The sequence below is a fragment of the Medicago sativa genome, chromosome 5, assembly GCF_051527215.1.
Source record: "Medicago sativa cultivar Bolivia chromosome 5, Bolivia_mono, whole genome shotgun sequence".
Classification (NCBI taxonomy): Eukaryota; Viridiplantae; Streptophyta; class Magnoliopsida; order Fabales; family Fabaceae; genus Medicago; species Medicago sativa.
Window position 1 is genome coordinate 56222303 of NC_140753.1, and position 24074 is coordinate 56246376.

The 24074-nt window shown below is 31.7% G+C and overlaps 1 protein-coding gene and 1 pseudogene across 5 annotated transcripts; one reads left to right on the plus strand and one right to left on the minus strand.

Moving 5' to 3' along the window:
- Positions 1–821: 821 nt before the first annotated feature.
- On the plus strand, positions 822–1827 carry LOC146923287 (protein LIGHT-DEPENDENT SHORT HYPOCOTYLS 5 pseudogene; annotated as a pseudogene). The gene has a single exon (XR_015012874.1). The product of XR_015012874.1 is annotated as a protein LIGHT-DEPENDENT SHORT HYPOCOTYLS 5 pseudogene (transcript).
- Positions 1828–19909: 18082 nt separating this feature from the next.
- On the minus strand, positions 19910–23837 carry LOC146923288 (APO protein 3, mitochondrial-like). Of its 4 annotated transcripts, XR_015012877.1 has the most exons (4): positions 23385–23837; positions 21584–22988; positions 21010–21034; positions 19910–20893 (listed from the first exon to the last, which is right to left on the minus strand). XR_015012877.1 is itself a non-coding variant. In XM_085716058.1 (2 exons), the coding sequence occupies exons 1-2, from the start codon at positions 23768–23770 to the stop codon at positions 22094–22096; spliced, it is 1281 nt and encodes a 426-aa protein (XP_085572184.1). In that variant the 5' UTR covers positions 23771–23837; the 3' UTR covers positions 19910–22093. The 4 variants fall into 4 exon arrangements, 1 of the variants encoding a protein (XP_085572184.1); XR_015012876.1 differs by lacking the exon at positions 21010–21034; XR_015012875.1 differs by having other exon boundaries at positions 19910–21034.
- Between the last annotated feature and the right edge of the window lie 237 nt (positions 23838–24074).

A 24074-nucleotide genomic window follows, 5' to 3' on the forward strand; every position in this document is an offset into this window, starting at 1 on the left:
AATCAATGTGTGAATTTTTTTGCCAAGTTTGATGCCCCTTCTGATATTGAGTTTCTCTCGCTTAACAAATCACTTTCATGCCATCAACTCTTGTCGTATAAGTCTCACTTCAAATACTAAAATCCAGTCTCAAAATATCGGATGAAAAAAGAAATCCAATCATTTCAGAATTCATATAATAAAATTAGTGAAAATATAATCAATGATTCTTGTAAATTGAAAAGTGACTTGTTAAAAAGGACAAAATTTATTTACAAAAGAGTCTTATGTATAAAGACGATGTAGTAATACCAAATACGAAGTCAAATTTTAAAATCAAATTTTTTCACTCTAAATTTATAATCACTAAAATACTTTCGTTAAAAACAAATAGTCATGCTAAACAATGCTCCTCAGGATGGTAGTGAAAGAAATAAAAAAAGGTTTGAAGTTGAAAATGATATTTTTTAAGTTATTGAAGAATTGAGCGTACAAGTTACAATATAATACTATAATATTTGATTCTTTAACCTATATATGTCCAAAACTCATTAGTTAGTACACTTTTCGGCCTTATTGGATCAATAAAAATTAATATATCTAGTTAAAAATAAGTTCAAATATATAAATTTTTATTAACCAAACTTTCTCTTGTAAATAAGATGGAATGAAGTATTTTAAAAACAAATAACAGTAGAGTAGAAGGGAGGGCCATAGCATATACCAGTAAATATGAATGTTAAACCTGTCACGTCAAGATGGCCCAGTTTGTATGAAAATTGTGAATGAACAGTGTTCATATCAGTCCACAATCTATACTCGTCCCTACCACCAACATCACCACTACTCATTCATTCAATCCAATTCATTCATCTAAGCTATTTTACGTCCCATCACCCAATCTCTCTCTCTCTCTCTCTTCTTTCTCTCCACAATACCCATCCTCTAAAATTCCCCTTCTCTTACACATATTGCCAAAACCCAAAAAAAAAAAAATTATACATAAGCCTACTATTGTCGGTAATGGAAGCTGCATCTGGTGGAGAACCACCACCACCGTCAATACCATCAGAAACACCACCGGAGGCAGCACAACCACAACCTTCATCACCAGCAACACCAACACCAAGCCGCTACGAGTCACAAAAGCGACGAGACTGGAACACGTTCCAACAATATCTACGTAACCACAAACCACCATTAACCCTAGCACTATGCAGTGGAGCACACGTGATCGAGTTTCTCAAGTATCTTGATCAATTTGGAAAAACTAAGGTGCACGTGATAGGTTGTCCGTATTTCGGACAACCTAACCCACCTTCTCCTTGCGCTTGTCCTCTTAAACAAGCGTGGGGAAGTCTTGACGCTCTCATCGGACGTCTTAGGGCTGCTTTCGAGGAAAACGGAGGGAAACCGGAGAGTAATCCGTTTGGAACTCGGGCTGTTAGGATTTATCTAAGGGAAGTTAAGGATGGTCAAGCTAAAGCTAGAGGAGTTCCTTATGAGAAAAAGAAACGGAAGAGGCCCACTGTCACCGCTGCTGCAATAATATCAACTACAGCAGCGGTGAATAGTAGTGGACTTGGTGACGGTGGTGGTATTGATGGTAACACCGAGAGAATTGGAGCTGGTGTTGGTGTTACCACCAATAATAATACTACCACCGTCACACCTATTGTTAGTGTTAGTACGGCTACAGTATAGTATTTAATTTTAATGTTTTTGATTTTTTTCTACTTTATACATTTTGAATGTTATTAATTAATATTATTTACCTGTTGTTAAAAAAATTAATATTATTTACCTTTAATTTTAGGGTAATTAATCATGATATTATGGTTTCATAAATTAGTTCCATATTCATGGTGATTTTTTAGATTGATTTGTAGTTCATCAAAGTGATGTTTAGTCTTTGATCACAATCAGACGCTGATCCACATATCACGGCAAGATTCACACGTTTGACAAAGAAGTCAAGTTCATATCAGTTCGGCTCAGTTCGGAACAGTTTAATTTTCTTTTCCTCTGTCAACTATATGTTACTAACAATAAGATGTAAACTCACAATTCAGTTTCCTTGATATGGCACTATGTTACTAGGTTTCTTCTATCTTCTGACATGAAATGTGTTTGTTTCTCTCTTTTGTTTGGTTTTTGGATATTATTATGACTCGTGAGTGAAAAGAACTTGAAAGAACTAGCTGGATACCTTGTTTTTCTTTGGCTTGCAGAAAAATTCAGAAGATTCCAAAGTCTTTCATTTTCCTCAAACCTTTATTGTATATTTACATTATATTCACACTTGGTGGCATATTTCTATGATGATGCCATTAAGGAAACGAGCAAAGCACATATAATTTTTTTTTCTTTTCATCATGACATTTCCACTTTTGTCTTGACATGGTGATGCAAAACCAATCAGTGATGTGCAGTTGGAAACTTAACAATTTTAGTTTGAAAGTTGAGAAATATGGGGCCAAAGACAGTGTATTTTTTTGGAAAGAAAACAAGGAATTGACCCTTCCATAACATTTTGTGGAAGTTTTTCCAATGGTGAATTTATCAAAATTACTATAAAATTTTAAAGTATAACTTTTGTTAAATCCAATAACAATGAATATAAACTAAACATACACTAGTTGGTAAATAGTAAATACATAAATAAGGTAAATAGTAAATACATAAATAAAAAAGTTTATATTGATTTTATTTGATTTTTTTATCTGCTTTGTAAGAAGGGAACAATAACATAGAAGAGTCAATAAGTCTAATTCTTCTTCATTTATAAAAAAATTACTAGATTTAGAAGTAGCCTATTCAACTGGTCCCAAGGCTCTGAGATTTTCTGTGTTCATTTTATCTTACACGTGTGCTTATCATTCACATCATATTTTTGCTCTTCTGTTTCAGGTGCCCCCTTTGCAATAAGTTGATCTGAAATTTGTGTTTTCGTTACTGTTGTTATGTTTTGTATCATTTGAAGTAGCCACAAATAACCAACATAGCTGGTACCATTGTCCATTGATAATAATTCCATTCAAATTTCACAAGAATCCAGATTCAAATCTCCGAAACGATGTAAGGATCTTTCAAATGGATAATAGGTAAGTACATCTGTCAATACTTTACGCCGTGAAGTTTTCCTTAACCCTAATAAACCCTGAGACATATATTGTATTTTTTCATAAAAAAGAGGTAACCACAAGATACAAGTTCGTAAGATCTATAGGTTATACAATAGTTAAAACTTGAATATTTAATTCTTCAAAAAAAAACTTGAATATTTAAAAAAAAATTAGATACTAAAAAAATATTATTAATTAAAGTAGCACCAATAATTATATTTTACACATTTTCTCACACCTTGTGAACAAATTTAAATTGGATAAGAATTTAGAGTTACTAGTCTAAAATTTGAATGTTGCAATGTGCTTAATTAGGGCATAAAATCTAAATGCAAGAATTTTGCATATTTTATCTTTGCTGAGGTATGATTTTGGCATTTTGCACCACATTAGCTTCTCTCAATAACTTCTTCACGCTTCACCTCTCCAATAATTGACATTTTCCCCTATGATATATTAAATCCTAAAAGAAGATATAGGGTACAAGAGTATATGAATGAAAAGAAAAAGATGATCCATTGTGATTGCTGCTTATATTTTATTTGAGTAACCACTACCTAAGCTTGAAAACGACCACCAGCCAACCGTTTCTTACATTCTAGATACAATATTAGTTTATGTTATTCATTTGTATAATCATGAAATAAAATAACCCATAACTATAATTTAAGATGTTTTGTTTGTTTTTGTAATATAGACCCACCAACCACTTCCGAACAAGACCACAATTTTGAATTTTAATACGGAATCATGGACCCATATCCACTAAAATCATTATTCATCTACTCATGATAATGTACTGAAAATGTTTTATTAAACATTTTATTGGTGTGAAAAATTTGAGTATCCTCATCTTAGCCTACAACTAATTTTTGTTGAAGAATCTTGATTGATCATTTTCAATAGAATTTTTTTCTTTCAATCATGTTTTTTTATCGGCTGAACTCGAATCTAGGTCACTGTTTAAGGGAATCGAATCCAGTTCAACTCTGACCACAAAAACGTTTCTTTTATTTTTTTTTGTCAATTAATTTAGTGGTTAAATTCACACACATTATGTGTGACATTTCTTTTATTACTATTTTGTGTGTTTATTTTTCTTGCATTGATATATTTCCTCTCCTTTGATAAATTTTCATTTCATAGAGGAACTTTCGCTTTCTGGCCTTTTGTAGAACCACGTAATTTCTATAGGCCACTTTATTACTCACTTTCTTTTTGTTTTTTTCTTTATTGTGTACGGTGGCTACTTTAAACCATTTCAATTTCTGAAAAGTCAAAAAGAAGAAAATATTTAAATCGAAATAAAAGTTAAAATCCACATTTTTCCCCTTTTGTATAATTATACTTAGCTTTTTTATTAGGGCATGCAAGTATGTAAATGTGGAGTTCAATACTTATTATCTATCGGACGTAAATATATATTGAGTTTGCAACTTATGTCTAGGGGTACATGTATATTTAAATGAAAAGTTAAATTCACAACTTTTAAGACAAATATCATATGTTAAGTACCTTAACATATTTTGTAAGGACACATGTTAACATTTGCTAATATTTTATACGGCTAGTATATTTAATTATATCTCCATTGAATTGAAAAAATATTGCAAAAATTTCACATAATGAAGTATATTTGGATGTTGTTTAAAAAGTATGTTTGGATATAAATGCATAATAAATAAACTCGTGTAAGAAATGGGCTGGGTAGAGAAGGAGTATCCCACTTTGTCACCACATTGAATAGCATCCACTTCTATTCTTCCATAACTCGTATAATTAATGTTCTATATGTCTATCGTAGACTTCATTCATAGGGTAGTTGGGAAGAATGGAGTTTTCTGATTGGAGTAGTTTTGGTATTGGGATGTATCGGAGTTAGTTTTTATTTGAGTGTAACCAATAGAGGTGTAGGTATGAAAGAATTTCTTATCAACTAAACCTAAGTCATAAGGTATTAAAGGAATAAATTCCTCTCTATTTTCTACCCTCTCCATTTTTTTCATTATCAAAATTTTAGAAATATAGATACAACAATATGATATTTGGTGGATTCAATTATTTAATACTTTAAAAAATTTAAACCTATAATAGTGAAAAGAACAAATATGAGAGGTCTAAGATCATAAATTGAACATCTAAATAAGAACAAATATGTCTAAGATTATAATGTTTAGTGATCCTAAAACAGTCAATATATTTTTGGGCACATCCATCCATAAGCTATAAAACTAACAAATACCAACTATAGTTGCTTGCATTTGAGTTTCAAAACATTATTAATGATTAGTTTTTCAATTTAATATATTCCATTATGTATTTATGGTAATGATGATTATATCAAAACATGATTAAAGATAATTTAGTAAAATCATCACACTCTCTCACTCATTTGTACTCACTCCGTTTTAAAATGAATGTCGTTTAAGGTTTTCACACACATATGAAGAAATCCAATGATTAGAAGAAAGGGAATATAAATTTTACCAAATTATTCCTATCAACTTGATAGGAATAATTTGGTAAAATTTCTATTCCATTTCTTCTAATCATTGGATTTCTGGTTCATAATATGGACCACATACATCATTAAATAAATGAACCTAAAAAGTGAATTTTACTTATATTTTGAAACGGATGGAGTATTGATTTCTTTACTACTATCATAAATGCAAAGTAAAAGTAATCTTTTGGGAGTATTGTATATAGGGCTGCAATTGGAAAGCTGCGATTAACATTTCATTGAAAATAAAAAATCACATTCATTTTAAAACATTTTCCCCCTAAATAGACACTAATTTCGAAACAGAGGGAGTACAATTTTTCTTAATTTATGTGAAATTATCAAAAGAGTCACTCCTTGTAAAATGGAGGGAGTAACAAATCCAATAGTTGAATGATTGGTAAAAGTTCCAACTTCTTTGGGTGTGTGCTGTTATGAGGTTGGTTTTCTACTCACGTATGGGAGTTCAATTCAACACTTATCAACTTATTTAGGACGATTATTAATAGAAAATGATAAAAATTGCTATTATGACACTTGTAAAGGAAAAAATATAAATATTTTGACTTGAAAAATGGTGTCGTCGTCTTTTTTGAAGTTATTCAATATGTGACAACTTAGTGATTAGAGCTGGGTTTTGTAACATTAAGGAACATAGTTCAATTCTCATTTAAGACAATTGTAATATGATCAATAATGTCACTGTTATTGATAAAAAAAATCTTCCCTCTTTAAAAAATAACTTAATTGAACTTTAAAAATTGTTATTTTCAATTCAAAATTTATATTTTTTTTCCTTCACTAGAACCATTAGGGCACATGTTAGCATGACTTGTTAAATATGAATCCAACTAATTTTAATTTAGTTTCATACTTAGTTTAATAATTAATTTATTGAATTTAATTCTCGACTATTATAGATGACAATACCATGATACCTCACTATTTCATGAAGGGTCTGCTAGCTCACACTCAGATTATGAAGAACCATTAAGGTGAACTTGACTTTAAAATGATCATTCATGCCAACTCGACCTCATAAGGACCAACCATGTCACACTCAATCTCTAAATGACCAATTAGGTTAACTTAACCTCAAAAGGACCAGCCAAGTCACGACGAACTTCATACAGACCAGTCAGGTCAATTCGACCTCAAAAGTCCCAACCAAATTACACTTGACATCAGAAGGATCACTCAAATCAATCAGCTTCAAAAGGACCAACCAAGTCACACTCAATCTTAAAAGGACCAATTAGGTGACACTCTGTCCCAAAAGAACCATTGAGCGCAACCCGACCTCAGAAGGATCAACTTAATCATTTGATCAACCATATACATCAAGGTCAAACTAGAAGATCTTTCGGGACGAGCCTAGGCTATTATCAAAACAGCTATAAAGATGAAGTTTTTAAACATATATTTTGACCTTAATTTATGTACAACTGATTCTTTTAATTTGTTTACTAAAATTGTACAACTTTGAGGATGAATTCAAGAATTAAATCAACTGCTTACAATCATATTAGCTTATAATCTAAAGCTTAGAACATATATTGAGCTGTAAATGTCATTTTGAAATAGAATAAATTGACAAGTTAATAATATATATATATATATATATATAATTTTATTTTTTTACTTTTTTTATATTTCCCTTTGAAGCTAAAAAAGCCAAAAATATCATATCTTGAGGGTTTTTTCTAGATTACCCTCTCTAAATTAGTGGGTAAATACCCTCTGCTGACGTGCACCAATTAAAATGAACAATGTGAACTACATTAAATAAAGTCAAACATATAATTACATTTTACGTATTTTGAATATATTTTTGTTATTTACATATTCACCCCACATTCAATTAATGAGTTTTTATGTTTTAAATCAAGAAATCTAATGAAATCTTTTGTTACATCATTTCAATTGTTCAAGCATATTTTATTATATTTTCTTTACTGTTCTTTTGTTTCATCTCTTCTTTCTCAGCAAATTTTTTTCCACCATTTTTTTTAGAATTTTTTTTAACACTATGTCTTAGTGTTTTTTCAATCTTGGTTCTTCTTCTCTTACAAATTCACAAAATCCATTATTTTTCTACTCTAGAAAAATCTAAAAAAAATAGTATAAACGTTATTTTCTTGTACCCATAAAAGAATATATATTCTCGTGTGTTTATATATCAATACTAGTTTAAACGCTAGTTTTTTGACATGATGAATAAACATTATATTTTCCTAAGATAGAATATATTAGTCTAAAAATTATTTTCTTTGATAAGAATAAAAAAGATATTGGTCTAAACGTTATGCAATTAATGAATGAATAAACATTATATTTTCCTAAGATAGAATATATTAGTGTCTAAAAATTATTTTCTTTGATTAGAATAAAAAAGATATTGGTATAAACGTTATGCAATTAATGAAATTAAAACACCTTTTTGTTAAAAAATATATTTTAAAACACCTAAATTTCAAAAATCATAGAACTCGATTTTTGTTATATGGATTTTTTTTACCGTGTACATGTTTGCACATGTTAAACTTGCATATATTAAGAAGTTTAAAATAGTAAAATTGTATCGGAACTTGTGTATTTTATATTAAATATACAAATTTTGTTATGCTTTTAGTTTCTTTTGTTAATTTATATTTTCTATATTTTCAATAAAAAGTAATCGAGTATTTATATTTTTATGTACATGTGTCGCTCCCTTGTTAATTTTATTTTACTCTGATTTTTATTTTCTAAAATTTATTTTCTATTTAGCATAGAAATATCACCAAATTATCTTTGGATCCAAATTATTAAATAATGTTTAACTAGTTATCATTTCTTATCTTTTAGCATTGTAATTTAATTTAAATTTTAACTATGAAATAATTAATTCAATAAGTTTAATTTTAATTTTTTTTGAAATATATATTTTTTGTTTTTTGTTTTGTTTTGAATAAGTCAAATTAGACAATCGAAATTAAAATCGAAGAGAATCAAATTACACCATGATCCGTGAGACGTGATCATCAGTATACCCACATAATTATTTTTACGCTTTAATTTTATACTACTTCACAATGAACCTTAACTGAGGATTCTTTAAGAATAGTGTTCTTATAATTAATGGAGTCTCACGATCAAGTCGTACTTAATGTTCAATTAAATGAACTAATTATTCTTTTAATTAGTCGAACAATGGTTTTTTCATTCGCCGACAAAGGTTCGACCTTTCTACCAAATTGTGGATATAACAACAGTAAGACTTAACTTTTTATCAGATGAATAAACTATAACGAGTCATTCGTATGGATCAAACGAACTATAATGAGCCTTAACTTTTTATCAGTTAAATTGTGATTTGATTTTTTGACAAAGGTTCAACATTTCTTCTGCATCATATAACCCAGAATGAAACTCAACATGCGATCAATTAAAATAGAGCCAATTACACTCCCATCCTCTAAAAGAAGTTTGAATTACACTCTCCTCTCCTCTTGAGTTAAAATATACACTTTTCTACGTTGAAAAATAAAACTTATACCCCCATGAGATGCTTGAATTACAACCCCCTCCCTTAATAATTAAATGCACTACACTTTAATCTATTTTAACATAAATAAATATTTTTACAATATCTACAAATTTGAAAACACCATTTAAGAAGAAAAAATAATTTATTTCTTTGTAATTTAAGTGTCAATGATGATTAAATTTAAATATTTTATTATTAATTTTATAACTTAGAACATAAAATACATTTTAAATGTGAAATATTTTCTAATATGTTTTGAATAAGAGGCGGGGGAGTGTATATTTAACATAGTTTTGAATAAGAGGCGGGGGAGTGTATATTTAACATAAGAGGGAAGTGGAGTGTAATTCAAGCATCTTTCAAGGGAGAGGAGTGTAGTTTGCTCATTAAAATATGGTCATATCATTTTATAACCTAGGTTAAACCTTTTTTATGAATCAGATGAACTATAGCGAGCCTTCGCGATTACTCGAACTGTGGTTAACACTTATTTATTTATTGGATAAAATCAATGTATGTCCCACCACTTTGTGGGGGTACAATTTTCAAAGTGTAGACCCACAATGATTTAAACCAATAAGAGATTGAGTATTAGGGAGGATGTTCAAAAGAGAGTGTTGCTAGCCTTACTCTTCTGACAAAGGTTTGAGCTTTCTTGTGAATCAGATTAACTATTGTGTGACTTAACTCATTTTTTATCGAATTGTTGTTAGTTATTTTATGTCAATGGTTTGACCTTACTTGTACATCAGATGAACTATATGAGACTTAACCCGTGATTAGTCGAAATGTGTCTTGTTCCTTTTTTGACGATGATTTGAAATTTATTCTTGAATGTATGAGCAACAATGAGACTTAAATAAAGATCAATCAAAATTGTGGTTATCACATTGACTGAAAAATGTTCGACTTCCCCTGAATTGGATGATATATTTTGAAAATTGTTAAAGAATATATTTTATATTTATTGTAATAAAATAATTATTTTTTTATTTTTATCATATCTAATTTTTGTTTAAATATATTTGTTCTATTTTACAAATACACATGTCTTTCCTATCATGATTTTATTTAATTTTCTTTTATACAATACTACTAAATAATTGCTAGTATCTTTAAAAAAATTGCTAGTATCTTATTTTGTCTCCTTTATCTTTCTTTCATCGATAAAAAAAGTAAAGAAAGTAGAGACTAAGTTTTTTTGACAAAATAGTAGAGACTAAGTTGTATCTCTTTATATTTTTGGAAACATAAAAGTGAATTATATATTTTTCAGAGACTAAATTAGGTCTTATAATTTATCTCAAGAACTAAAACGAATCTTCGTTTTTTATAATTTGTCAAAAATATTTGTTTAAGTTAATAGCATTTGGTCATCTTATAGATAAAATAAGAAAATGTTTAGACTAATATCGATAGATATATACAAGCATATGATAATATTTCCTAAAACAAAGCATATGATAATATATAATAATCTAATTAAGAAAAAAAAATATAATTGATGTGAGAAAAAATAACGTTTTGGAATTATTTTTTTCCAGATCCAAGCTTGAAAAAAACAAGATATGGTGCAAAAATTGTAGAAAAATAAAAATTTGAAACAAAAAACATTAAAGAAAAGAGAAGAACAAAATTTGTCTAAACAATTGAAACATGAAAATAAAATATCTCATCAAATTTTTTGATTGGAAAAATAAAAGCACATTAATTGAAGGGTTAAATATGTTTTTGGTTCCTATAAATATACCAACTTTTCGTTTTGGTCCCTCTAAAATTTTCCTTCAACTTTTAGTCCCTATAAAATTTTCAATCACTACTTTTGGTCCCTACTTTTAAATTAATTTTTGTATTTTTTAAAGAAATTATGCAGAAATGTGTAGAATATTGTAAAAAAAATTCGCAAAAAAAATTAGAATTTTTTAACAAAACATGAATTAAATATGAATTTTTAACCGTAAAAAATGTAAAAATTCATATTAAATTCATGTTATGTTAAAAAATTCTAATTTTTTTTGGGAGATATTCTTATAATATTATGAATTTTTATGCAAATTTTTATTCAAAAATATGAATTCTACATATGATTTTACTTTAAAAGAGGGACCAAAAGTAAAAAAGGAAATTTTTTAAGGGACCAAAAGTTGAAGGAAAATTTTAGAGGGACTAAAATGAAAAGTTGGTATATTAATAGGGATCAAAAACATATTTAACCCTTAATTGAATATGGGGTAAAGATGCAAATAACAAATTCTATGTAAAAAATCTTTCCATATTTGATTTAGTTAATAGAGTATACATTGTTCAATTTGATTGATTGATATCATGAAGGGTAAATACCCCCAAATCATGAAGGGGTAACGTAGGCCTCGCCTATCTTGAGATATTATTGTCCAAACAAGATCTTGTCATCTCGTTTGAAAGTTAAAAAAAAAAAAAAATATTATACGGCACATTCTTGAAATTGAAATGGTACAGTAAACATTTTGTTACAAGTTTATAAGGCCTGATATTCCATTTGTTGCTATAAACAACTACTTTTGGTGATAATTTTTTGAGTTATAGACATCATTTTGAGATGAAAACTTGAGACATTTCAAATAAATAAATAAAAACAAAGTCTATAATTCTTTTGAATATTAATTGAATAAAGTTGATTTAAATATTATATTATTGTTCAAAATGATCTATTCAGTAATGTTGAACACTTACAATAAAATCACACCAAACATTAAATGCAATTAGAAGTAAAATGTCATTTTAGGATCCACATAGATGGATTAAGTTCCCTAACGCAAATTATGTGGCTCTTAGGTGAAATTATTTACCAAGAATTTATGCTTCAAGTTGAAGGAACCATGTGGTTCATTTAAATCTTTTTATCTTTCTGTCCAAGTAATTAATACTTGGAGCATATAGCAGAAGAAACATTATTTCACTCCTACATTTTGTACATGATTTTGGTGTAGCAATAATAAATAAAGTTAATTTTGGCTGAAAGAAGACTCGTCAAATGTGAAACTACATTTGTATTTGGCTCAAAGAAGCAAAATATAAATTGAATAAGTGTAAGAGTGAAGTGGGTCCTAACTCTTTTGAAAAACTGCAGCTTGAGTCACCGACAGGGATATCTAAATCTAACATGTAGATTGATTTATTTGCTGACACAACTTGGGTGCCCCCCACTATTTTTTTACCTCCAACTCCAATTTCGTAAGGGAATCTTTATCTGTGTTGATTTCACAGTGTATTAAGTGTTAGTGTAGTACATAGTTTACTCGCGCGGTGTAAATGAACTATAGTATAAGTGAGTTTTCCGGTGAAGAACGTGGATCAATACATAAAGGGTCATGTTAACTTGTGTCCTAAGGGCACAAGTTAAGGAGCATAAAATGGAAAGTCAAAGCAACTTTTATATTATAAATACAACTTTTGAAACTTTTAATGCATTAAATGCACAATTTCCAAGATTTTTTTTCTACATTTAGCCTTTTTAACTTATGCCCTAAGGGCACAAGTTAACATTTTCCATACATAAAATTATCGTAAATTTTATGAAGATCGACGATATTATTCATAAATAAAAAACTTGTGATCCTTCTTGTCATTGCGGTTAAGACGGTGACTTAATAAACGGACTTAATTTTATTTTATTTTTTGAAGAAAAACGGACTATATTTTCATTTTTTTATTGTTTTAATCAAACTGATATCAATTAATTCACTATTTCAATTGTAAAAATTAGGATAAACCATTTACATTTACTATCAAGAGACGATGTCTATCGTCTTTAAAATTATATATATTTTTTAACTGCTAATCTATGGTGAATCACTTAAAATGTAACCCATATTAGAATTTCTCCTATAATATAAGGCACTCGAGTTTAATTGAAATTTGATCAAATCACCAACAACGATTGATACGCTCGTTTAAGTAGATGTTCACAATTCTCTAGTTCTCACAAGTGCAATGGTAACATGACGATGTTATTTCGACAAAATATTAAGGAAAATAAATAATAAGTTGAATATCGAGACACACATTTGTTTTCTCTTGTATTGGATTTAACCGACACCAATTAAGTTACTTTCTCAGACATTACAACAAGAAGGGTGGTGAACTTCTTTTTCATGAGGCCGAGAACAATCACCATTAAAGTTTCAAACGATTTTTAAGTATTGATGAACGACAAACCACCAATCAAATGATCTACCATATATAAAACATGTTGTACTACATTATAATTAAGGTTAGCTTTAAGAAATTACAGATGGGGCATCGGGTCAAAAGTAAATACAGCATAATTTTGTATGGAGTAATGATATTTTGACATCCATTTGATGACAACTTTGTTGACAACCTTGTTTTTCTCACTTCTTATTGGTCAAAAACAATGGAGAGAGAAAAAGGAAGAGAGAGGATAACAACATCATGTGAGTATGAGAGAGAAAGTTGTCAAAAGTTGTCAAAAAGTGGTTGTCAAAATATCATTTCTCTTTTGTATGTATCATGTTTCCTCTTTTGTATTTTGTTGTTTGATGCTCTATTAAAAATCGACAACTCTTGTTTGTTTCGCTATAAATCACGTGTAAATTCAAAAACTTTAAAGCAAACAATGTGTAATTTCTTTGTTGGTATTTCACTTTGATGTCAAGATACATGCATGTTAGGGCTTCTCTCCCACCTTTCTTTTGTTTCTACCATTCAAAAGGAAGTCATGAATGATAGTCAATTATATACACTGTATCTGCGACGTCTACATGATAAAAGTCATGAGATTTCCTAAGCCACAATAAAAGTTGTTATTGTGTTGGTAAAATGGTGGACCAGACCACATAAATATTTTTAAGTCAATACTAATGCAACAAAAGTACAATGAATTTTTATAAAAGAAAAAAAGAAAATTGATTAAAATTAAATTAAGGATCACATGCATTATTAGGAGAAGTCAGAACCATCGACCCAAGATTACATACTGTGCAAGTTACAAGTCTAATTATCTAGCAAACATAGCCCCTCACTTATGCAACTATAATTAATTTAGGCAATGAATTCGTGAAGGAAACACCCTCTGCATTTTTTTTGTCAAGTAATCTAGTAGTTGGAGTTCACACATATTAAATGTGAAAAAGTGATATGTTTAGGGTTTGAACTTTGAACCACGACCCTGCATATATTATCTATTGTCCCTATCAACTGAGCTATGTTCACGGAGAGCGCCCTCTGCATTTTAACTCGCACACAAATTTGCGACACATATACATTCCTTTTCCATTTTTAGTAAGTTATACATTTAAATGTATAATACCTTTTCTTGAATGTATTGGTAATAAATTAGCATCACAGTTTCTGTGTTTGTGTGTTCCCCTATGCTGAAATTATATAAATGACACTGCCGCAATAAAGATCTGGGGGAAGAATTCTGTGACTTTTGGTGACGAATTTATTCTACAAGAAACAGTTAGCTAGAATATTGAATTGAACTTAATTTTGAAAGAGACCACAGAGATATGGGTAAGACGAGTTATTATTATTGATTTAAGAGTAGACTCCCCCACAGTGGACAAGAGTCAATTACTTACTGTGACAGAATTCTTCAACACTGTTATACAAGATCTCGGTTTGTCTTCTTTCCCGGGTTATATTGTGGCTATATCCTTGTGACACGTGAGTTTAGCTCAGTTGTTATGGACAATCCATAATATATGCAAAGTCGGGGTTCAAACTCCGACCACAGCAAAAAAAAAAGAAAGGAATACACACAAAATATATATTGTGGGTTGGGTTTTACTAATTAGTGGGTCCCACCATTATTATTTATTTTTAAATTTTATTGTGTTTTTATCTCTTCAAATGGTAGAAATTTAAGAGATCTAAAATGGAGAGGATCTTGACTCTATTCTCGCTAGTGTATTTGACACCCAAGATTCTACCTTGGCGACTGAGTTGGATGAATTTTTTTATTGTTAGACAAAAGTTGGATGATTTTGTTGATTATGTTATTATTTCTCTTTTAATCAATTATTCTCTCTCATTAAAATAAATCATTTATCTATCAATTAAATACACAAATATATCTAAAGAAATCAACACTCAAAGTCATCGAAGTATTTCCCCTACACCTGTGGGCTGTTGTATTGGTGTTTGTAATGACTTCTGTTTTATTTTTTATTAGATTGACAATGAAAATAGTCATTGAAAATCCACACATACAATTTTTTACTTGATAGGTTGGAGTACCTCTTGTACTTCTCTAAGATAATATTATAATTTGATTATAAAAAACATCGTGGTACAAGATAATGTTTTTATAATTTAGATGTCATTGTCTTGAGTTGCAAATTGCAATGCAATACTCGAAGAAAATTGGAAATAGTTTATTGAGTAATGATATTTTGACATCTATTTGATGACAACTTTGTTGACAACTTTGTTTTTCTCACTTCTTATTGGTCAAAAACAATGGAGAGAGAAAAAGGAAGAGAGAGGATAACAATATCATGTGAGTATGAGAGATAAAATTGTCCAAAAGTTGTCAAAAAGTGGTTGTCAAAATATCATTTCTCTAGTTTATTCTCTATCATAACAATTAACCGAAATAAACAAAACAGTCCACAACTAACTCACCTTATAATATACAAGGACAAACACAAGATGAAACAATTACTGAGTCAAGGGCATGATGAAGTCTAAAATGCTATATAAATAATATCTTAATAATAAAAGCTATAATCTAATTTTGCAACTCGGCTATCAAAGTATTGAATTTGATCACAGTTATCAATTTAATATTACATGTTATAATTGATTGTATGCAAAGTTCAATGGAAAGGTTAATTTTTTTTGTTTTCCTACCGATTCCTTTTATCGTAGGTAATCCTATTCAAAGTGCATCAGACACAAAATGTAAATACATCTTTCAGTCAGAATTTGAACCTTGGTTTGCCACATTGTGAGAGTCTAAACAAGCAAATGTTAATGATATGGCTATGATAATTTAATGCAAATTGCCTACTCTCTATCAAAATCAAACTGAACAGTTAGATAACATGGCCTATTAATTGCTTTGGATGATGCACCGTGATAACATTCAGAGGAGTGACTGCATTCCAACGTGTTCCCAGTACCCCATCAGTAGTCATCAACACCCAGTGGAAACAAATTCAAATTCTAGGAGATAGGTGGTAGGGAATGATTGGCCTCAGGTTTCTCATCTCATTAGCTTCTTATTTGTTGTTTGCAAGAAGTATCCTCATAAGACTATGAGCCCTTGTTTGTAGTGCCCTATGAAGCCTGGATACGAGTACGGATACAGGTACGATATGATACGGGTATGCGGATACACGAATTTTTTTAAATATAAGATACGCAAATTATATGCTCACAAGATTATGAACACTTAAGTATATAGAAGATCCTACATGGTAGTTTCATGTAACTTGCATCCCAAGTAATATGTAGTAGCTAGTTATACTCTATGATAGATGTACATTAGCTTATCATGCAGTCTATATACATGTATATATAGCTTATGTACTCTCAGTTTCAATCAATAAGAATTCATTTCCTCTTTTCTATTGTGGTCCATAATACTTAGCATGTAGGAAACATTATCTCTTCCTAGCATTAGAACCTACAGTAGCAATTTGAACAAGCAAAATAAGAATTTGTCAACTACAATGAAAATCACATAAAACTATCAAAACATGTTCCATTTCAAATTTTTTATAACTATACTCAAGTGTTGCTTGCAATTTAATTTCAATCAGTATTTGTTCACAATAATCACAGTCATCGGTCCTGAACATATCATGTGGGCATATCATAATAGTCAATCTCGGATAGCGGTGCGTAGTAGCCAACCCCAAAAATGGAATAACGGGATAACGTATTGCGGTATGATAAATAACGATCACCGATATTTGATTGTTATTTTGGACAAACTACATGAATAATACTAAATATAACAATCAAAACTCGTGAAACATTCATAAATCAAAACACCAAAAAACAAAAGACAGAGGAACAAATAAAAAAAATCATAAAACAAGAGAAACCATAAAGCAAAAGAAAGTAGAGGAAGAAAAAAAGAACATATAAAGAGAGGATATCACCAAGTCGCGTTTTCCAGTTGGAAGATAGAAGAGTGTGTTTCGCGGCGCAAGGTGAGAAGAGGGAAAGAGTTGAAAAATGTTAGGGTTTACGAAATCCCCAAAATGCCCTAAAAAAAGGTTTTAAAAATATGGTCAATTTAAAAATTTCCTACTAAAATTAAATAAAGGTTGAAGCGGCCGCTCTCCGCTATGCTCTGCCGCTATAGCAGCTTAAGCAGCCGATATTTGATTCTGCACCGCTATGATGATTACCGTAGCGGTTTGTCGTCCGCTGTTGACTGAGGCATGTGTGGGATGTTTCTAATAAGCACTGATTGTGTGAAGCAGCAAGCTTATCATTCTTTAGAATAGACAAGAAAGCCAAATTTAAGGCCCTTTTCCGTGTTTTGTCAATTACATAGAAAATAACAGAAAGATACAGACACGTATATGAAGTACAGCATTGGCTTATTACAAAATGTTAGTCTTGCTTATAAACAAGTGTAATCACTAAATCGCCTACTAATCAAGTTTTTGAGCAGGTTTACTTTAGAGAGTTGGATCATATGCCTTTTGTCATGTTAAATTTATAGACCCCAGCTGTTTGAAGGATCTGTTGCATGCATGGCAGCATGGGAGAATTTTATGATGCTTAGATTCAGTATGGCTCTTAAGAAATCTAGAAGGATCGATTATCCGTATATCTTTGTGTGTGTGTGTGTGTGTGTGTGTGTTCTAGTGAGCTAGTCTTTCTGTTGTTGAATTGAGTTAAACTCTATTTCTAGTTATCACTTTCATGAAAAGGTAAACTAGATGCACAGTTGCACGCGATCATGTCATTATTTCTGCTAACTGTTCTTCTGATATACGTATGCGCCATTGTATTCTCTTCTATGTTTGTCAATGTTCTCTATTAGTTGCTGATATGTTTGTAACACTCCAACAGATTTTTGATTGACCATATTAGACACAGTTTAAACACAAAATTAAAGAGAGAGGGAGTATACATAACTGGAATCCAAGGGAAAATGAACTATTTCTAATTGAGTCAGAGGAAAGATGCTGAGCTCGTTATTTATACAGTTGGACAAAAGCGGGAAAAGTTAAAACTAGAAAACAGATATTCAAGTGGGGCTCTGCAGAGATGGCTCAGGAATAAAAGCCCAGTCCAAATGACCCAAATCTCTACACACTATAATCCGATCCTACCATTATCATCAGAATGTTGTAATTTTGCAGTTCAATGGTATCCAAACTTCGCACACACTTCCACTCATAGACCGCTTGAACAGAGAAAACAGGGAAACTTAGAGAGGAAGGAAAACTAGTCGTTACTCTGTCCATCAAGAACAGGAAGGTTTCCTGGAAATGGCCATCAGAAGAGGCCATAATGGTAGCAACAAACACAGGTTCCCTGGAAAGAATCTAGCTCTAGATACTAATTATTTGAACCAAACATCACACACACTTTCAATCATATAACACTTGAACAGAGAAAAGAGTGAAACTAAAAGAGGATGGGAAATTATTCACACTAAAAAATTTACACACTTGTCTTGTTACTCAATGAAACAATAACTTTATCCACAATATGAATAAGTTCTGCTCTGATCAGGCTTATTCATTAAGCACGGTTATACAACACAGCAAACAACTAGTTACTTCTAAAATAGGACCTGAATTAACTAAGTGTCTCAACACACACCTGATAATTCTGGTTGGCTAGAAAACAGCTAGCTTGCTCCTTAATATCTGCAAACTGCATGCAACACTCCAAGTTCAGCCTTCTTTTGTTCATCTGGTCCCTAAAAAAAGGAAATCTGATATCTCCATGTTTACTTCTCCATGTGCAATTGGGTGCTTAGCTAGAAAGAAACCTAACTTTCTGGGAGTCCTATAATGTTTTCACAACATTAACAAGCACCAAGCGGCTGGTTACAATCTCACCATCTTAGAGTCTCTATTATGACTGCATGCAAGGTGCCCTTAGCAACATTGAAGCAAGATCACAGTATCTTTCTTTGCTCGATTCTCCTCAAAAGTTGAGCTATAAGTAAAGTCTGTCAGCAACATGAGCATGTCTTATTACAATATAAATGGCCCGTGATAAAGTTGTTTCAGCGGTGTCCCAACCAGCAATTACAAACTTCAAAACAATCTCAATGACTTTTTTCAATTGCATCGTTTTCTCCAAATTATATGAATCTCAATAATATATAATTTTGATCTGTTTCATTAACATGAGGAGTAATTTGTTAAAATGAAAGCCTAGATTTCAATTCGAACGTTAGGTTTAGAGACATGATTTATCATTTATGTGACACATGATTGTTGGCCAATCATTTTAGCATCCTCTATCCATATCTTCCTTCTCTGAATTACTAAGTGAAATCATGGAAGAATTTGATGCTCTATCTTCCTTCTAAGCTTACATTTAGAACTTTCTTAATATTCTGTAAGGGATCAATGGAACAAAGGGCAACATAGGCAAATATGAAGGAAGCACAATAGAAGAGGGGGAAGAACCACCCAACGACCTATATGCATATTCGAATTATGATTTCTTAAGGTTTTTTATTTTAATTTAAAAATGATAATATGACTGATAGGAACCAAAGGATCCTATAATTGAACACCACAATAACACAACAAAGAATGAAGATGAAACAGATGGTAATTAAATAAAATAGGATGCTTTTATTGATATGAATGAAAATAGTAAAATAGTAGAAGAGTTTCTCTAACTACTCCTAGAACAAAGCTCCGACACAACTCAGTGAGGAATCCTACTCTGGCCCTAAACAGAAAACTTATTTCATCCTACTCTAAAACTCATAAGAACCCCCTTGTATATACAAATAAAGAGAACATTCTAGTATATAACCCTAGTGGGCCCTTTATTGTTTAATCCTAATGGGCCACTTACTAATAATCTACTTAAACCTAATTACTACCTACTAATTACTTAAAACACCCTCTCATATTGGATCCTAACATTGCCACCATGTTGAAAAACAGACTTGTCCTCAAGTCTGAGCGTGGGAATTTGCCTCTATCAAATACAAAGTTGAGCAATCCATGAAAAATAAGGGAACCACTCCAGCAATATTCACATGTTGTAGCTGCCATAGGAGTATTGAGTTCTCTCGGGTCCCAATGTTTGACAGTCACTGAGTAGTCCAATGATCTTATCTTCTTCCAACAGTACATAGAGCTCAAATGCCAAATTTTACTCGTCGACAATCTTCCAACAATAACCCATATGTGTCTGAGGGACTTTCGGCACCTTCTCCAAGTGATTTGAGAGATGCATGGTCACTCACTTCATCCATCAACAAGCTTGATGAAGATTCAGACCTTCGTGCGTGGTGTGGTTCTCTGAGTAGCCCATGAAGTTTGGTCTCCGCCAGAATTGTGAAACTTTTTTGGTGACAAGCTTGTTTGAGAAGGAAACATCAATGACGTTCACACTCTCAAATCTTCTCCACTCTGTCTTAACTACATCCACTTTCTTTACAGACAAACGAAAGTCGTCCATAGCATCAGCTTGCAGTTTCGCCACTTTGGGATGTGACTAGTGATTTTCTCCGTCTTTGACATGCTCATCTTCAAAGTCGGAAGAATTCTCAACATCATCTTCGATGTTGCTCATCCCACTTGCCTAAATTCTCAACATCATCTTCAAAGTCAGAAAAATGATAATATGACGTTGCAAAACAATGAGCTCTAATTGATTGTCAATGTAAAACAAGTTTACTAACAAGTAACAACACATACCTATTGAACTCTTTTTCAAATGAATCTACAATAAAAAACAAATATTATTCTTGTATAAAAGAAGGTTACTTTTTGGTAAAGATGGATAGAGGAAGTTAATCAAAAGTTAAATTTACCATGTGTGCATACAAAAAGCACAAAAAATAAGTTTCTTGTCATCTCTTTATCATTAGAAAATACGGGAGATTACAAAAAATGAATATTTATTAAATGCAATTCAAACGACAAAATAATCAATAAATTACAATACACAAAAAAGGAGATAATGATCTCAAGGAGCTCAACAACAACAACAACAACAACGCCTTATCCCACTAAGTGGGGTCGGCTACATGGATCAAATGCCGCCATAATGTTCTATCAAAGACCATATTTGGATCCAACTCATTGACCTCTAAATCTTTTCTAATGGTTTCTCTAATAGTTTTCTTAGGTCTTCCTCTACCTCTTTTAACCTGACTCTCCTCCATTCTCAGCAAAAATATTTATGACCGGTGAGTCTAATTTCATCTACTAGAGAATGGTTTTAATTATAATCTGTAAAAGAATGAGATGAATTGTACAACAGTTTTACCTTTTGCAGCGCCAATTACCCACAGGTGTTGGAGCCTCGTTGAACCTTCTTACCACCACTCTTCTTTAAATTCAACAAATATATTAGTCAGGAGAAATTTTGAGCTAAATCAGCTTCAACATCGACTCAATTAGATGAGGAAGCATTAGAAAATTTCTGAGAAGACTATACACTTTTGTTGAAATACTTTTGGAACTGCAGCAAAGTGGAGTTCGGGTTCTAACTGCAAAAGCCTTTATCTTTATGCATTAAAGTTTAGACTAGGTGCTGTGTGCTCTTTCACAGTAGCAATTCCAGTGTCCTTTATGAAGATAACATAAGCTGGCAACTATATTCAGAATGTGTGAATGATGAACTACAGGCTAAACAGCCTATTGTCAGACAGCAGAAAACTAGCACATGACACCACAGTTCAGATTCGATGAAACTCAAAAGTTCAATGAGTTTATCCGTAAGAACTCCAAATGTCCAATAAATGTCCATCTTCAAAAGGATTGAAGGCATTTCCCTTCAGGCAACAAGGTCAACTTCATCTCGTTCTGGGGAAACCACATCTAATCTCATCATGCTCTTATATTGATCAGGAACTGGAGCCCCAGCATGCACACAGAGTTCCACAACAGCAGGAGCCTTACCATAATATCTCTTGAGATTGTTATTCAGAGCAGGGCCATTTAGATCCTCAACATGCCAGACAAAATTTGGACCCACAATATCATCTAATGTTGCCTCTTGCCATGCATGTAAACCATTCCGAGACTGATGCTTTGAAGCCTTGCACATTCTCAACTTATGTCCCTTAGGACCAACCTGAACCTCGGGACAATATCCACAAGTATTCACAACATACTTCTCCATGATCTTCTTTGCACCTGATATCATCTCAAACCATGAGTCCAATGTATGTATACTTAAATCCCTTAATTTGTTCCTTTCTTCGTCACTCAACTGATCCATATGACTTATTTTGTTCTCCACTAGACTTTGGACCTTCTCTACAGGCTCTTTTAACATATAGGACGAATCAGTTAAAGGATTGACATTTTTGAAAGAACTATTTCTTTCAATTTCATTATCTTCCGCAACGGATTCAAAATCTGCAATTCTTCCTTCAATGCAATATACAGGTTTTGTTCTCCTCTTCGTGGGAAATTTTTTAAGGTCTAAACCTGCTTGTATACAAAGTTCAACTATGGCAGGGATACGTGGAACACTAAACCTCTCATCATGCCCAACTCTTGGCTTGCCAACACGGTCATACAAATGAAAGCATTTTGGGAAACAAACCACGTCTTGAGCACCTCCCCTTTTCCAAACATGAGTTGCATTCCGCAGCCAACTCTTTGGTCCAGTGCATGTTCGAATTTCATGACCCACATAACCAATGTGAACCTCATTACAAAACCTGATAAGTCAAAACCATTAAATGTGAAGCCAAGAAGTACAAGCCAATGCAACTTGTTCTACCTCTACTCCAAAAACATTAGAAAGCCAAAATCAATGACACAATAATCTACCACTTAGAAAAACAAATGCTGCTAAGTATAGTCAAGTTTCATTTGTTTAATTTAAGAATCACACAAAGGCATATTTGGCTCCTTTTAAAACGAGCCAATCTATTTTTTTAAGAAAAATGACATATGGTAGAATGTCGCAACTCTATTTCTCGTCATTCTCTCCCACATCAGTGCAATCTTACATGTTATTCGTACCACTTAAATTCTTAACAATCATCATTTTCTACTTCAAAATTCAAAAACAAAACAATCATAGATTCACATAAAAAAGAGAGAATGCATACTCGCAGCGCAAAACCGGAATAACTCGAACTAGTTGCTTCAAACCGGAAAGTAGAAACCCTCTGGCTTGATAAACTCTTCTCGCAACTTCCACTAGCTCAGGCACAAGCAACCCATTCTCAGGCGCCTCTTCCAGAACTCTACAAGGCTGCGCCTTTCGCGCTTCTCTCTCCGCCTTTGCCCTCGCAATCAAAACTTTCATTGGCGTCACGTAGGGTTTTCTTTCTGATTTTATTCGGCTAGGGTTGGGTACGTCGGAGTATGGGAATGCGTTGTTGGGATCAGGTGAGTCGAGGCAAGTGTCGGATGTGAAGTAGAGGGTGGAGGTGAGGCGGTGGGAGAGGCGGTTTAGGAGAGGGAGTTGAGAGATGATTGCGGTGGTGCGCATGGCAGAGACGCTGTGGTGAGAAATGGAAGTGGCGGAGCGATATTTTTTTACTCTTGTTTTTCTTTTTCTTTTTTGAGGTGTTTTTTGTTCTTTTTATTTCAATTCTTACAAGCATTATATTTTATCAATTTTTTAACTTTTTGTTCTTATTGTTTTATTTTACTTCATGTAATTTTTTTTTTTCTTCAGAGGTACTTTTTCTTTTTTGAGGTGTTTTTTGTTCTTTTTATTTCAATTCTTACAAGCATTATATTTTATCAATTTTTTAACTTTTTGTTCTTATTGTTTTATTTTACTTCATGTA